General features: G+C 39.4%; 1 protein-coding gene across 1 annotated transcript in view; it reads left to right on the top strand.

The window, feature by feature from the left end:
* Positions 1 to 15893, top strand: part of Tex11 (testis expressed 11) — a 264024-nt gene extending 248131 nt beyond the window's left edge. The window contains exons 29-30 of the mRNA XM_021233615.2: positions 14468 to 14629; positions 15457 to 15893. Of these exons, the coding sequence (XP_021089274.1) occupies positions 14468 to 14629; positions 15457 to 15612 (318 nt within the window). The 3' untranslated portion in view covers positions 15613 to 15893. The remainder of the gene's footprint in view (positions 1 to 14467; positions 14630 to 15456) is intronic.
* Positions 15894 to 17035: the final 1142 nt, after the last annotated feature.

The raw sequence follows: 17035 nt of genomic DNA, 5'->3' as shown, positions 1-17035 counted from the left end.
CGTTTCCCCCTCTAATCCCCCTCCGCATTTAATCCTCTTAGTTCCCACTTTATCTTTTTATAATGCTATATTCTCTTTTCCTTCCCTTAGACGAGTCCCTCCTCTCCTCTGATATCTTACTAGTTACCTAACCTCTGGATATCCTGAATGAAACACACATATCCAAAGTTTAAAAACTAATATTCACCTAAAAGAGAAAACATGCAGTAGTTGTCTTTTGTAATCTTTGTTACATCACTCAAGGTAACTGTTTCCAGCTCCATTCGTTAACCTGCAAATTTTGTTTTTCTTAACAGGTAAATGATATCCTATTGGATAAACATGCCACAGTTTCATTGTCCATTTGTCATTTGATGGGCATGTAAGCTGTTTCCAGTGTCTAGCTATTATGAATAGAACAGTAATGAACATGGCTGAGCAACTATCTTTGTAGTCAGATGCAGAGAGTCTGTGGTGTGTGCTCAAGAGTGGTATAGCTGATAGATTGGCTGCCAGCTTTTTGAGGAACATCCACACTGATTTCCATAGTGACTGTACAAACTTGTACTCCCACCAGCAATAAATAAATGTTCCTTTTTTGTCACATCCTAACCAGCATGTGTTATCATTTATTTTATTAATCTTAGCCATTCTCGCTGGGGTAAGATGAAATCTCAAAGTAGTCTTAATTTGCATTCCCCTGATAACGAAGGATGCTGAACATTTTTAAGTGTTTCTCAACCATTTGTGTTTTACCTTTTGAGATATCTCTGTTTAGTTCTATACCACTTTTTCAAATTGAGTTATTTTTTCTTAATGTTCATTTTTGTTAATTCTTTATATATTCTAGATACTAACTCTGTCAGTTATATAATTGATAAAGTTTTTCCCATTCTGTAGACTTCTAGTTGCTAGAATGTTGATATCCTTTGATATACAGAAGCCTTTTAACTTCATGAGGTCCCATTTCTTTATTATTGATTCTAATATCTATGCTATTGGGTCCAGTTCATAACAGCCTTTCTTGTATCACTGAGTTCAAGCCTTATTCCCTGCAATCTTTTCTATCAGACTCAGTGTCTTATATTGAAGTCCTTGATCTGTTTGGATTTGAATTTTGTGCAGGATGATAGATATGAATCTATTTTCATTCTTCTACATGCAGCTATCCAGTTGGACTAGCACCGTTTGTTAAAAATGCTTGTCTTTGCTCCAGTCTATATTTCCGGCTTCTTTTTCAAAACTCAGGTGTCTGTTGATAGGTGGAATTATATCTAGATCTTCAATTCTATTCCATTGATCAACATGTCTGGCTTTATGTCACTGCCACAATGTTTTTGTTACTATACCTTTTTAAAACAACTTGAAATCTGGGGGTGGGGTGATATCTCCAGGATTGTTTTAGCTATTTGGGGTTTATTGTGTTTCCATATGAAATTAAAGTTGTTTTTTCAATTTCCATGATGGATTATATTCAAATTTTGATGAGAACTTCATTGAATCTGTTATTGCTTTTGGTAGGATGGTCATTTTCATAATATTGCTCCTACCAAGCCATAAGCATGCGAGATCTTTCCACCTTCTGTGTCTTTTTCTATTTCTTTCTTTTTGTGCATTTTATTGACTTCCCTAGGAAATCTGCTAAGTCTGTCCCATCATCTCGTTGAGACAGGACCAAGGAACCTCCCCACCCTTATGTCTAGGCTGAGCAAGGTATCTCTCCATATAGAATGGGCTTCACTAAGTCAGTTTGTGCATTAGAGTTAAATCTTGGACCCGCTGCCTGTGGCCTCATATACTGTTTCAGTCACACCATTATCATCTATATTAAGGGAGACTAGTTCAGTCTTATGCAGGTTCCCCATTTGTCAGACCAGAGTTAGTGTTGGCTCACTAGCCCAGGTCAGCAGATTCTGTGGGTTTCCTCATCATGGTCTTGACTCCTTTGTTCATATTGTCGATCCTCCCTCACTTTGATTGTACTCCAGGAGCTTGGCCTAATGGTTAGTTGTGGATTTCTACATCTGCTTCCATCTGTTTCTGGAAGAGGGTTCTGACTTCTCTGGGGTTGTGGATAGAAGGCTGGGTATCTTTTGCTTTATGTCTGGTATCCACTTATGAGTGAGTACATGCTATATTTGTCTTTCTGGGTCTGGTATACCTCACTCAGAATGGTTTTTCTCTAATTCTGTCCATTTGCCTGCAAATTTTAGGATGTCATTGTTTCTTACCACTGAATAGTACTCTATTGTGTAAATGTACCACATTTTCTTTATCCATTCTTTAGTTGAGGGGCATCTAAGTTGTTTTCAAGATCTGGCTATTATGAATAATGTTGCTCTGAACATAGTTGAGCAAATGTCCTTGTAGTGTGAGTGTGCATCCTTTGGTATATGCCCAAAAGTGGTATTGCATGAACTTGAGGTAGGTTGACCCCTAATTTTATGAGAAATCACCATACTGGTTTCCACAGTGGTTGTATAAATTTGCACTCCCACCAGCAATGGAAGAGTGTTCACCTTTCTCCACAGACTCTCCAACATATTACTGAAGGTGTGTATCCATTGTAGGAGAGGAGTTCTCTAGTAGAATTTTGGGGGTCACTTATGTATCCCATCTATCATCAGCAAATATCAAAAGTTTGACTTTTCCAATTTTTATCCCTTTGATCTCCTTTTGTTGTCTTATTGCTCTAGCTAAAACTTCAACTACTATGTTGAATAGATATGGAGAGAGTAGACAACCTTGTCTTGTTCCTGATTGCAGTGGGATTGCTTTGAGTTTCTCTCCATTTAGTTTGATGTTGGCTGTTGGGTTACTGTATATTGCCTTATTATTTTTAGGTATGTTCGTTGTATCCCTATTCTCTTCAAGACCTTTATCATGAAGGGGTGTTGAATTTTGTTACAGACCTTTTCAGCATCTAGTGAGATGATCATGTGGGTTTTTTTCCTTCAGTTTGTTTATATGGTAGATTACATTGATGGATTTTTATATGTTGAAGCATCCCTACATCTCTGCGATGAATCCTACTTGATCGTGATGGATGATTTTTCTAATGTGTTCTTGAATTCGGTTGCCAGTATTTTGTTGAGTATTTTTGCATCTGTGTTCATGAGGGAAATTGATCTGTAATTCTCTTTCTTAGTTGTGTCTTTGTGTGGTTTGGGTATCAGTATAATTGTAGCATCATAAAAAAGTTTGGAAATGTTCCTTCTGTTTCTATTGTGTGGAATAACTTGAGAAGTATTGGTATTAGTTCTTTGAATTTCTGGTAGAATTTTGCATTGAATCCATCTGGGCCTGGGCTTGTTTAGGTTGGGAGACTATTGATAACTGCTTCTATTTCCATAGGGGTTATAGGTGTATTTATGTTGTTTATCTGTTCTTGATTTAATTTTGGTATGAGGTACTTATCTAGAAAATTGTCCATCTCCTTAAAATTTTCCAATTTTGTGGAGTACAGGTTTTTGAAATATGGCTATTGTAAAGGGTGATGTTTCTCTGATTTTTTTTCTCGGCCCTTTTGTCGTCTGTATATAGTAGGGCTACTGATTTTCTTGAGTTGATCTTGTAGCCCTCCACTTTGCTGAAGGTAATCATCAGCTGTAGGAGTTCCCTGGTAGAGTTTTTTGGGTCACTTATGTAAACTATCATATCATCTGCAAATAGTGAAAGTTTGACCTCTTCCTTTCCAATTTGTATCTCTTGATCTCCTTTTGTTGTCTTATTGCTCTAGTTAGAACTTCAAGGACAATATTGAAAAGAGAGTGGACAGCCTTGTCTTGTTCCTGATTTTAAAGGAATCGTGTTGATTTTCTCTCCATTTAGTTTGATGTAGGCTGTTGGTTTGCTCTATATAGCTTTTATTATATTTAGGTATGTTCCTGTTATTCTAGATCACCTTTATCCTGGATTTTGTCTAAGGCTTTTTCAGCATCTAGTGAGATGATCATGTGATTTTTTTCTCAGGTTGTTTATATGGTGGATTACATTGATGGATTTTTGTATGTTGAACCATCCCTGCATCCCTGTGATGAAACCTAATTGATCATGGTGGATGATTTTTTTGATGTGTTCTTGGATCTGATTTATTGAGTATTTTTGCATCAGTGTTTATGAGGGATATTGGTTTGATGTTCTCTTTCTCAGTTGTATCTTTGTGTGACTTGGGTATCAAAGTTATTGAAGCCTTGTAAAAAGAAGTTGGCAAAGGCCCTTCTGTTCCCATTGTGTGGAATACTTTGAGAAGAATTGGTATAATCTGTTCTTTGGATTTCTGGTAGAATTCTGCACTGAGGCCATCTGGCCCTGGGCTTTTTTTTGGTTGGGAGACTTTTGATGACTGCTTCTATTTCCTTAGAGGTATAGGTCTATTTAAATTGCTTATCTGTTCTTGATTTAATTTTGGCAAGTGATATCTATCCAGAAAATTGTCCATTTCCTTTAGATTTTCAAATTTTGTGGAGTACATGTTTTCAAAGTATGATTCCCGATTACCTCAGTGTCCGTTGTTATGTCCCCCTTTTCATTTATGATTTTGTTAATTGGCATGTTCATACTCTGTCATTTTGGTAATTTTGGATAAAGGTTTGTCTGTCTTGTTGATTTTTCTCAAAGAACCAACTCTTTGTTACATTAATTCTTTGTATTTTTCCTAGTTTCTACTTTATTGATTTCAGCCCTCAATTTGATTATTTCCTGGTGTTTACTCCTCCGGGGTGAGTTTGCTTCCTTGTGTTCTAGGGTTTTCAATTGTGCTGTTAAATATATAAAGAAATGTTACAACTCCATAATGGCAGTCACATTTTTTTCCAGTGGGCAAGGGATAGAAGTTGCCATTTTTCCAGAGAAGATTTTCATATGATCAGTAAACATATGAAAAGATGCTCAGCATAATTAATTATCACACATATGCAAATATAAATGCAGTAGTAAAGTGTTATGTGTTACTTTTACACCCAATAAGATGACTATCCTCAAAAATACAAAAAAAAAACCCCAACTACTGACTTGGTACTCTCAATAGAGACTGTGATTATAAAGTGGTGCAGAATCTTTGAAAATCACCTGAAAGGTAGTAAATGCATGCCTTGTATGTGCAAGGTCCTGGATTTGATTCCAAACCATGCAAAAAGAGGAAGAAGGAAGAATAGCCTAACAGTACTTCATAACATTAATATAATTACCAATATGACCCAGAAATTTCATCCCTATGTACATAGCTAAGAGAAATGAAAACATGTATACAAATAAGAGCTCATACACAAATGCTCAAAACAGATTCATTCATAGACTAAAAAAAGCAAATAACTCAAATGTCTTATCAACCGATTAATAAATGTGTGCTGTGGTATTTCCATATAATGGAATATCATTTGGCCAAAACAAGGAATGGCATACAGATACATGCTATATAATGGATAAACCTTAAAACCATTATGTGGGGTTAGGAATATACCAATTAATAGAGTGCCTACCTAGTATGCACGAAGCCATCAATTCAATCCTCCATACTGCATAAACCTTGGCATGCTATCACAAGCCAATAATCCTAGTACCTAGGAGATGGAGACAGGACAATCATGAATTTAAGATCATTTTCGGCTGCATAATGAGTTCAAGGCTAGCTTTAGTAATATAAGACCAATTTGTTAAATGAATTATTTATGTGAAATATGTCAGGACAAAGGAATCACATACTGTCTGATTTTACTTATGGTAAGTGTCTAGAACAAGTCAAGATATGGAGCATATTAGTGATTGTCCAGGGCATTGGGGTGAGTATCACTGATGGGAAATGAGGAGGTACAGGGTACAGGATTTTTCTTAGAGGGATAAACATTTTCTAAAAAGATAGCTGTGGTGGCAGAAAACTGTGACTATTCTAAACCCATTGAATTGTATGATTTGGGTAAGGTGTCTAGTATATCTCTTTAGTATAGTATTCACTTTAGGGAACCTGAAAATCACCTCAGAATGTGGACATTTGTGCTCTAGGATGCCTGTGGTTCAGTTAAAGAAGTGTATGACATGTTGGGGACAGAGAAAGCTGGTTTACATTATGAGCCTCAGTTACCCAGGGCTAGTGGAGCGCATCTATAATCCCAGCACTCAGGAGGCAGAGGCAGGATGATTTAAGAGTCTAAAAACATCCTCACTATATAGTGAGACCCTGCCATGAAACAACAACGGCAACAAAATTAATCATCAACAGTTTGTATTTCGAAGACAAGTCTATGTGAATAGCTACAGAAATGTTATTTTTGTGAGGACTAATGATTCTCTTGGCCAGTGTTGATCATGAAGGTGACTAATACAGAATTAAATAAAACTCTAGTATTCTCTGAATTCAGAATGGTAACATCCTCCAATTTCCCAACCAGACACATTCCTCATTTCTACTTCTAATCTGCTATTAGGAGCTGCCAATTGTATCTGTAAACATGTCTTAAATTCACTTCATCCTATCTCCCAAAGTTAACATCCTAGTTCAAGTTATTTCCTTTTATCTCAGCCACTGTGAGATTCTCTTAACTGGTCTCAGTGTATACTCTTCTTTCCTTCTATACATTTTTTACAGCCACAAAGCAGAGTCTTTTAAAATTTCAAGTGTCTCTGGGCATTGTTGTTCATGCCTGTAATCCCAACTGCAGCAGGACTGCTATAAATGTGAGGCCACTGTGCACAACATAGTGATTTCTAGGCCATGCTGGGATTCATGTTTTTTTTTTAATTTTTCAAGTGTGCATGACCCTTTTTCATCCTCTTCAATAGTTTCCTTTTCTTCTCAAGATAAAGACCAAATCCAAGCCACACAAAGACACAACTAAGAAAGAGAACTACAGACCAATCTCCCTCATGAACATTGATGCAAAAATACTCAGTAAAATACTGGCAAATCGAATCCAATAACACATCAGAAAAATCATCCATCATGATCAAGTAGGCTTCATGCCAGGTACACAGGGATGGTTCAACTTACAAAGATCCATCAGTATAATCCACAGTATAAACAAACTGAAAGAAAAAAAACCACAGGATCATCTCACTAGATGCTAAAAAAGCCTTTGACAAAATCCAACACCCCTTCATGATAAAGGTCCTGGAGAGAATAGGGATACAAGGAACATACCTAAATATAATAAATGCTGTATACATCAAACTGAATGGATAGAAACTCAACGTGATTCCTTTAAAATCAGGAACAAGACTCCATATCTCTTCAATATTGTACTTGAAGTTCAGGATAGAGCAGTAAGACAGCAAAAGGAGATCAAGGGAATACATATTGGAAAGGAAGAGGTCAAACTTTCACTATTTGCAGAAGATATGATAGTTTACATAAGTGACCCGAAAAACTCTACCAAGGAACTCCTACAACTGATAAACACCTTCAGCAAAGTGGCAGGATACAAGATCAACTAAAAAAAATCAGTAGCCCTATTATATACAGACGACAAAAGGGCTGAGGAAGAAATCAGAGAAATATCACCTTTACAATAGCCACAAACAACATAAAATACCTTGGAATAAGACTAACCAAACAAATAGGAAAGAAAGAGCTCAAACTTTCACTATTTGCAGATGATATCGTAGTTTACATAAGTGACCCGAAAAACTCTATACAGGAACTCCTGCCTCTGATAAATACCTTCAGCAAAGTGGCAGGATATAAGATCCACTTAAGAAAATCAGTAGCCCTCTTACACCCAGCTATGGACAGTTCCAACATCCTCTACTCTTTTATTCCCTGCATTCTATATTCTATTCTTTGAACTGACATGCTATAATTATTGTCTGATGCTCCCTACAAGGTAGCTCCAAAATTACCTCAAATCCAAAATGCATAAATCAGAACTAGCCAGTCAAGTATGTTGGTGTGTATCTGTAATCCCAGAGCTCAGAGTCATGTGTTCAAGTCCAGTCTAGGCTACATAGGAAGGACCCTGCCTTGAAAACAAAAATAGGTCTGGCAAAATATCTCAGTGGGTAAAGGCACTTACTGCTACTCCTGACAATCTTATTTCAGTCCCCAAAACTCACATGACAGAAGGAAAGAACCAACTCCTACAAATCCTCTGACCCCTACCCAAATATTGTGGCACACACACATAAATAGGTAATAATTTTTCAGTCTTGGGCTGACGGCGTGGCCCAGGGGTAGGCTACTTTCCTAGTAGGTCCTGAGTTTAATCCCCAGCACCAGATAAAACTATAATTTTAGCTGGGCCTGGTGGTGCTTGTCTATAATCCCAACACTCGGGAGACTGAGGTGGGAAGATAACCAATCTTAAGCTAGTTTGGCTACATAGCAAGACCTTGCAGAGAGAGAGAAGGAGGGGGAGAGGGAAAGGCGGAGAGAAGAGGGGAAAGAGAAGAGAAAAAAAACCCTATCATTTCATCACATCACTTCCCTTTTCATGAGTTGTTGCTAAAATTCATTCCCAGCAGGAGACATAAACCAGCGTCTACTCTTCCTCCAGAGGTCCCAGTCAAACCAGGGCACAATTCTGTCAGTTACTCTAAGTGATCAGTAAATTCATTGGGTTTCTTTTTTTCTTATTTTTTATTTAAGTTAAAAACAATCTTATGTGAGTGAGTACATACCATGTTTGTCTTTTTGTGACTGGGTTACCTCACTCAGAATGGTTTCTTCCAGGTTAGAAGACAGATCAGGCACCATTGTGACCTCGAGTGATCTAAATGGATGACACCAATTGGCAAGCTAAGCAATAGTGGAGAGACCACCTCGAATGCCTATTCCTGATAGTGAACTTAATGTCTATAACCATCCTGGAGCCTTCATCCAGTGACTGATGGAAGCAGAGGCAAACACCCACAGTTAAATACTGAACAGAACCCAAGGAACCCAGCTACAGAGAGAGAGGAGCGATGAGCCAATTGGCAAAGAATGGGCTGGCAAAACCAGCAGAGACAGCTGATCCTAACAGGGGAGAACTCCTGGACCCCAGACCGACAGCGGGGAGGCCAGCATGGGACCAATCCAGACCCCCTGAATGTGAGAGTCAATGAGGAGGCCTGGGCTACCTATGGGGTCCTGAGCAGTGGATCAGTGTTTATCCCTCGAATACTAACAGACATCGTGTGTCCATAACACAAAGAGGGTTGCTCTCTCTGCCTGGACTCTTAGGGAAGTGCCTGGACCCTACCCTGAATGAAATGATAGACTCTAGATATCCCCTATGCGGAAGGAATTGGCAATAGGGTGGGAGGATGGGGGGGATGGTGGGGGTTGCGGGAGGAGGGGAGGGAGAGGGAACTGGGATTGACATGTAAAACAAGCTATTTAAAATTTAAAAAAAGAAAAAATAGTTATAAATGTTGAATTTTAAGCTTAAAAAAACAATCTTATTTTACATACCATTCCCAGGTCCCTATCCCTCTCATCCTCCCATGCCCTCCACCAATTCCTCATCCCAGGGAGGGTGAGGCATCCCATGGGCGATCATCAAAGTCTGTCACATCATTTAGGACAGGTCCTAGGCTCTCCCCCATGTATCTAGGCTGAGAGAATATCCCTCCATAGGGAATGGGCTCCAAAAGCCCATTTGTGCACTAGAGATAAATACTGGTTCCACTGCCAGAGGCCCCATAGACTGCCCAGGCCCCTCAAGTGACACCCACATTCAGGGACCCTGGTTCAGTCCTATGCTAATTCCCCAGCTGTCAGTCTGGGGTCCATGAGTTCCTACTTGCTCAGGTCAGCTGTTTCTGTGGGTTTCCTCAGCATGGTCTTGACCCCTTTGCTCATCACTCCTCCCTTTCCACAACTGGATTCCAAGAGTTTGGCTCAGTGTTTAGCTGTGGATCTCTGCTTCTGCTTCCATCAGCTACTGGATTAAGGCTCTGATCTCATATAAGGTAGTCACCAATCTCATTATAGGGGAAGGGCATTTAAGGTAGCCTCTCCACTATTGCTTAGATTCTTAGTTGGGGTCATCTTTGTGGATCCCTGGACATTTCCCTAGTGCCAGATTCCTCTTTAAACCTATGGCTCCCTCTATTAAGGTATCTCTTTTCTTGCTCTCCTTCTCTATTCTTCCCTAGCCTCAGTCTTCCGGCTCCCTCATGTTCTCCTTCCTCCACCCCTTCTCTCCTCCTCTTTCTCCTACCTCCCCCTCCATGCTCTCAATTTGCTCAGGAGATCTTGTCCCTTTCCCCTTCTCCAGTGGACCATGTATGTCTCTCTTTGGGCCTCCTTGTTTCCTAACTACACTGGAGGTATGAATTGTGGTCTGGTAATCCTTTCCTCTATGTCTAAAATCCATATATAAGTGAGTACATACCATGTTTGTCTTTCTGTGACTGGGTTACCCCCACTCAGGATGGTTTCTTCTCATTCCATCCATTTACCTGCGAATTTCAAGATGTCGCTGTTTTTTCCACTGAGTAGTACTCCATTGTGTAAATGTACCACATTTTCTCTATCCACTCTTCGGTTTAGAGCTGGAGAGGTGGCTCATTGATTATTGGGCTTCTTTCCAGAGCCTAGGTGTAGTGTGATTTTCAGGGGTGTGGGCACACCTCCCCTAACCTGCCAAACCTGAAAAGCTTTACCAAGCAGGGGTGAGTGCTTCCCTGTAGCCATATAGATGGATCTATATGTTTACTCTTCTCTGGCCTCTATTCCCCTCTACCCGCCCATATAAAGCATTGCAGAACTGTATACAGCTACAGGGAATAGCTATATATTCATTTGAGAACCTCACACCTTACTCTGTAGCTCTATGAGAGGATGTAAACTTTGAACCTGGCCAGTTGGGGTGACCTATTGCAAGGGAACATAATTGAATTCCTTTAGATAGTGGTTTCTTGGTTCAGAGGATAGTCACTAAGACACAAAACATTTCAATGACTTCCCATGAGTGGTTTGATAGTCCAAACTCTGGTCTATAATGAAAAACTGTAGTTGGCATTCTCTTTGGGCTGCCAACCAGCTCCCAAATAAAGATAGAGATTCATTAATAATTATGAATGTTTGGTCGTATCTTAGGCTTTTCCCATTAGCTCTTTTAACCTAATTTAACCTATTTACCTATTTGTATTCATCACATTTTGCCTCGGGATTTTTTTTTTGGTTTTTCAAGACAGGGTTTCTCTGTATTGTTTTGGAGGCTGTCCTGGAACTCGCTTTGTAGACCAGGCTGGCCTCGAACTCACAGAGATCCACCTGCCTCGGAATTTTTTACCTTTCCTTCATTCTGGATGTCCTACTTTCCTGCTTCCTTTATATCTGGCTGGCTGATTGGCCTCTAGAATCTCCCTGGTATCTCCTTTTCTTTCTTCCTGAACCTAAATTCCTCCTCCTACTTACTCTCCCTGCCCAGAAATCCTGTCTATGCCTCCTCCCTCACTATTGGTCATTCAGCTTTTTATTAGACCAATCAGGTACCTTAGGCAGGCAAGGTAAAATAGCAACACATCTTAATTAAGCAATAATTAAACAAATGCAACAAATCTTTGCATAGTTAAACAAATATCTTATAGCACAAAACCATTTATACTCCAGCCCTTATGGTGTTAGTAAGTGTTCACATATGCTGTATTAATAGTCACATGTTACAATGTAGTTTAAATATGCATTGGGGTTTTGCCTGCATGTATGTCTGTATGAGGGCGTCAGATACCCTGGAACTGGAGTTACAGACCGTTATGAGCTGCCATGTGGTTTCTGGGAATTGAACCTGGGTCCTCTGGAAGAGCAGCCAATACTCAACTCTGAGAAATCTCATCAGCCTCACTACATTTTTACTATAAAACTTCCTTAAACTTTTAATGTGTTAATGTGTGTCCTAATGCTTCAAACGAGTTACCTATTGAATGCAGAGTTCTGAAAATGTATTTCACTGAAAAATTGTAGTAGACTATCTTCACATTACTCATGCCAATAATATTCTGAGGAAATGCTCAGAAACTTGATCCTGAGTGTGCAGACTCATTTCCCTTTCAGTCCTTACAGAAATCATCTACTTAGGACAAACAGCTTTCAGTAGCCTTAGAAATATCCACCCAAGTATTTGTTTATCCTATTCTGTTATGGGATTCCCTTCTCTCTTTCTTTGTACATCTATATTTTTATTCTTTGTCAATATTTAATATATCACAAAATGGGGGCTGAAGAGATAGTTCAGTGATTAAGAGCACTTGACTGCTTTTCCAGAAGTCCAGCAACCACATGGTGGCTCACAACCATCTGTAATGGGAGCAGAGTCCTTCTTCTGGTATGTATGAAGACAGAGAACTCGTATACATAAAAATACATGAATAAACAAATATTTAAAGAAATATATCATGCCAAGCAGTGTGGCACATGCCTTTAATCCCAGCACTCAGGAGACAGAGGCAGATAGATCTCTGTGAGTTCAAGGCCAACCTGGTGTACACAGTGAGTTCCAGGACAGCAAGAACTACAAAAAGAAACCCTGTCCTGAAAAAATATGCAAATACAAATATATATGTGTGTGTGTGTATACATGTATTGTGATATATATCACAAAATTCACCATTGAAATTGTATAATTTGGTGAATTTTAGTATACTCATAAAATCCTGCAACTATCACCATTTTCCAATTCTAGAAGTTTTCATCGACCTAAAAGGAAACTGAGTATTTGTTAACAGATACTCCCAATTCATCCTTCCTCTAGCCACTAGCAACCACTAATCTGCTTTCTTTCTCTGTGGGTTTTCCTAGTCTAGACATTTCATATAACCATTATAGATCTAGATCTTATTCATATCTCTCTTATGATCGTGTTTGTTTGTTTGATTACTTTTCCATTCATGTAGTTAAGATAACCACATCCTTACTATGCACCAGATACTGTGCCAGGCTGTGAATACACAAGGTGAATGACATTTCACATTAAAGATACCCCACCCCTGCTGAATGAAGGAGAAAGGCAATGATATATTAGGAATGCTTTACAGTGTTGTGAACAAAATTTCAGGGAACAAAGTTCATGCAAGGAGTCATGAACAATCAAAGTAAATTTCACTGAGGAGATCACATTTGAATGACGATTGGATCATTTATTCGTTCATTAATTCATTCAGCAAACTTGTATTGTGCCTCTATTGTGTGCTACACATAGTGTTGTATTCAAGTAAACAAAAATGAAACCAGAAAGTCTATACGACAAAGATTTCAGCAGAATGGAAGGAATAAATGTGTAACATTTTTTCAAAATGATGTGATGATACAAATTATATTAGAGAAATGTAAAGCTTGCTATAGGAATAGAGAGAAAGAAATGACTGTAAATTTGAAAAGTAGACATTTAGGAGGTTAATATTTCAGGCAAACTAGACTGCCTCTGAACAAGCTCTGCTAGTGTTCTTCTCTATCACAGTGCCAGGACTGCACCTGATGTCATTCCAACAAACTCTTAGACATACCTTGGCAAGTCATGTCATCTTGTGATATTAGGGGTGAAATTCAGGGCCTCACATACTCAACAAGCATTCTGTCACTGAGCTATATTGTCAGGTTCATGAAGTCATCTTTATATGCAGATACCTTGTTTCCCCAAAGCTGTCATGTGTCCTTTATACATAGTATTTTTATAGATCCAATTGAAGGACAGCTGGGTATGGTGGAATGGGTCTGTAGTTCCAGGATTTGGCAGGCTGAAATGGGGCAATCACTGCAACCCAGGAGTTTAAGAGCAGACTAGGTAGCATAGTAAGGTTCCCATCTTGAACAAAACAATAATGAATAAAAGCCAAGACAACATCCTTGCCACTCAAGAAGCGTCTTCCTAAGTCTTCTACCTTATCTTTGCCCTCCAGGGCCTGAGATATATTGGGTATGAAGGGCTTCAACATGAATGCTCTCTTTGTTCTCCATCTCCTGTACAAGGACAGGGAAAGTTGCTTCTTCTTCTAATCATTTTCACTATTACAAAATACAGTGAAGCATCAAATATAATTTTGTGATTAGTGGTATTAAAAACCACTGATAAGGCTGTGGGACGGTCTCACAAATGTGCCCTTTGTTCGTAGCTTAGTAGATTATCTCAACACTAAAGATTGATATTATTTCTTTTGCAATCATAGAAATTCATTCTGGTCAAGTAAATTACAAGACTCAATAAAACAGATTCTTGACCATCTTGAGAAAGGAAATGTAGGGACCGAGGAGATAATTGACTGAGGACAGCAGCAACAGAAGATCCAAGCAGGATACAGATTTTTCTTCTGCTTCAGAGAGACCAGGTCTCTTTGATATTTTTTCTTTCAATAGAAGAGGGCCTCATTGCTTTTTTCCATTTTTGTGTCGCTTCACGGGGCTTTGCTGTGGAACATTCTACAGCTGGCATACCTTCGAGGTACTCTCTTGTTCTCCAAGAGCAGTCTTTCCTTAGTGCTAGCTGAGCACCTCTTGTTTAATAATAGTGGGACATGACACACAATATGTAGTGACAATGAAAACTTTAAAACACCCAGTCTTGTTGGATTCCAGGAGGGCTACCCAGAAGAGGAAATTCTATGGCTAATGATCAAGTCTTGGAATATTGGAATATTGATGTATAGCAGGAATGATGTATCTGCAAAAAGATGGGCTGATCTGGCATTGGATTTCCTTGGCCACCTTGGCTCCCTCAAAATAAACTATGAAGCTAAGGTAGGAGAGAGAATCCTGCAGTGGGTGGCATGACTTAGCAGGCAGAGATGTCATGACAGGCTCCCATAAGGACATATCCCACCTTGTTTGGCTGGTAAAAGATCCCTGTGGTTCCATATCATTTCATGAAGTAGGAGACTGTGTAGTAATTTCTTAGTGTGAAAACAAAGAAGGATGGAGAACAAGAAACACAAGGATAGCCTGGTGTTGGTGGTGCACGCCTTTAATTCCAGGACTCAGAAGGCAGAGGCAGTCAGATCTCTATGAGTTCGAGGGCAGCCTCGTCTACAGAGTGAGTTTCAGGATAGGCTCCAAAGCTACACAGAGAAACCCTGTCTTGAAAAAACAAAATAAAAAAAGAAGAAAGAAACACAAGGGTAGTGAATGGTAACTAATGATGAGGACTTCCAGGAGTGAGCTCTGGAAAGATGTATCACTGTCATTGCCAGTGTACGTGGGTAAGGAAAGGGCTGGCCTCTGTGCAAACAATGGCTGGTTAAACAGGCATTTCTCCTGAGATCATTAGTCCCAGTTTCAAGTCTCTAGACCATCAGCTAACCAGAGGAGGTTTGTTAAGGAAAAAGCCTTATTACCAAATAAGAACAAATAATCTTTTCTGTTTTGAGTACCTCCACCCTAACTAGAGCTGCCTGTTCCTAATTAAACAAACCTACTGCCCTTGGATTCATCTTTCTCAAGAGAGGACTATGTGTACTCCCCAAATAGCAACTCAGATCTCAGATGTCAAGGGCCGGTCTTTACTGTGGGTCTGGGAAGCTTTCCAACATTATTTTTTTCTTCTCAAAGTCTGCTGTTTTCTTTTTCAGGTGAATCTTCTATATGCCAACCTTATGGAAGCATTAGATAAAAGGTGGGAGTTAAGGTCTGCAGAGATGACTGAGCGGTTAAAAGCACTGGCTGCTCCTCCAGAGGACCCAGGTTCTGTTCCCAGCACTCAGACAACAGCTCACAATCACCTGTAACTCCAGTTCCAGAGGTACCAGGTATCTGATGGTACCAGATCCCTGCAGGATCTCTTCTGGTCTCCAATAATAGTTTTAAAGAGGGAGTTCACTTTTCAGTGAAGAGCGATACTGATTAGAAGAGGGTGTATAAGCAAGCTGACCAGAGCAACTCGAAGATGTATCTTCATGAGCTGTTGGATATTTCAGGTTTTGCCATATGTTCCTTGAACCTTTTGTTTTCATAAGCCCTGTTTTTATGTTAAGCGAAATTTTCTCAAATAAAAGCATTTTGACTTTCACCTCATTGATCAGCTAATTTCTAGGAGAAACATGAATGTTCGTGACTGCTAAGGGTTATATTGAAACATTGTCCATGCTAGAGCAAAATGCCCCGTGTGAATAAAATGGAGTGTCCATCCTTGCCCAAAGTGCCCAAATTGAAAGATAATACAAAACCATAAACATCATTGGAAGGGCTTTAGTGATCACTGACACTTAAATTTATCAGATTCATGAAATCTTTCTTCAAATTTCTTGAGAATTTGTTACCGTGTCAGCCTGTCAGAGATCAGGGAATGAAAATGAATCATATCCTATGACTGTTCATACACACCCTTCTTTTTGGCTTGTCTAATTGGTAAAAAGCTTTTCCTTATATTGAACAAAAATCTGTTTCCCAGTAGTAAGTCTGCTATTGCCATTCCAGGTGCCCTTTAGAAAATCAAAGACAGAAATTGTTCCCATCCATCACCACCACCCCATCATCCAGCATTTTCTTCTTCAGATCCAGCATCTTCAGGCCTTGTAGTCGTTCCTCCTGTGATTTGGTTACCTTACCTTCAGAGAGCCAAATCCGACATTCCAGAGAGACTCATGCAGAGTTCAGTATGCTCATTTTGCCTGCACTAATGTTAGTGTGATGTAGTATCACACTGCTGTCCCTCGCCCAGTTGCTCTCTGTTTATAACATTTTCAGCCTTTGGTTTTCAAGTACTTGTGTATGTAATGAAAGTCGTGGGTAAGCACAAACACCTGCTGTGCACCCTTGATCCACCTCCTTATGTGTTCAGATTGGCCACATTGCCTTACTTCTGCTTGCTTGCTGTCTCCATCCCTTGAGATTGTTTCACAGACTCTGCGGACAGGCAATTTTCTGTATCAAATTCACAGTGACTCTTCAACTTCTTGCAATCCATGAACTGAAGCATGTTATGCGTTGACCACTTAGCATTATAGTAAGAACATCCAAGATGCGATCAACACTTCCCTCTGAGAGGGAAGATTGGAGGCACACTCTTCAATTCTGGAATCCCTGTTGGGCAGATGACATGAGGACACACCGTCATGGTCATAAGAAGGGTTTCTTTATTACCCTCCAATTATGCTTTTTAAAACATACTCTAGTAGGTTTTGGTCACTCAGTTTGTTCCTAGTTCTAAAA

The sequence above is a fragment of the Mesocricetus auratus genome, unplaced genomic scaffold (genome assembly GCF_017639785.1).
Source record: "Mesocricetus auratus isolate SY011 unplaced genomic scaffold, BCM_Maur_2.0 Super-Scaffold_100003, whole genome shotgun sequence".
Classification (NCBI taxonomy): Eukaryota; Metazoa; Chordata; class Mammalia; order Rodentia; family Cricetidae; genus Mesocricetus; species Mesocricetus auratus.
The sequence above is the reverse complement of the archived record's forward strand: the minus strand, read 5'-3'. Positions and strand labels throughout refer to the sequence as shown.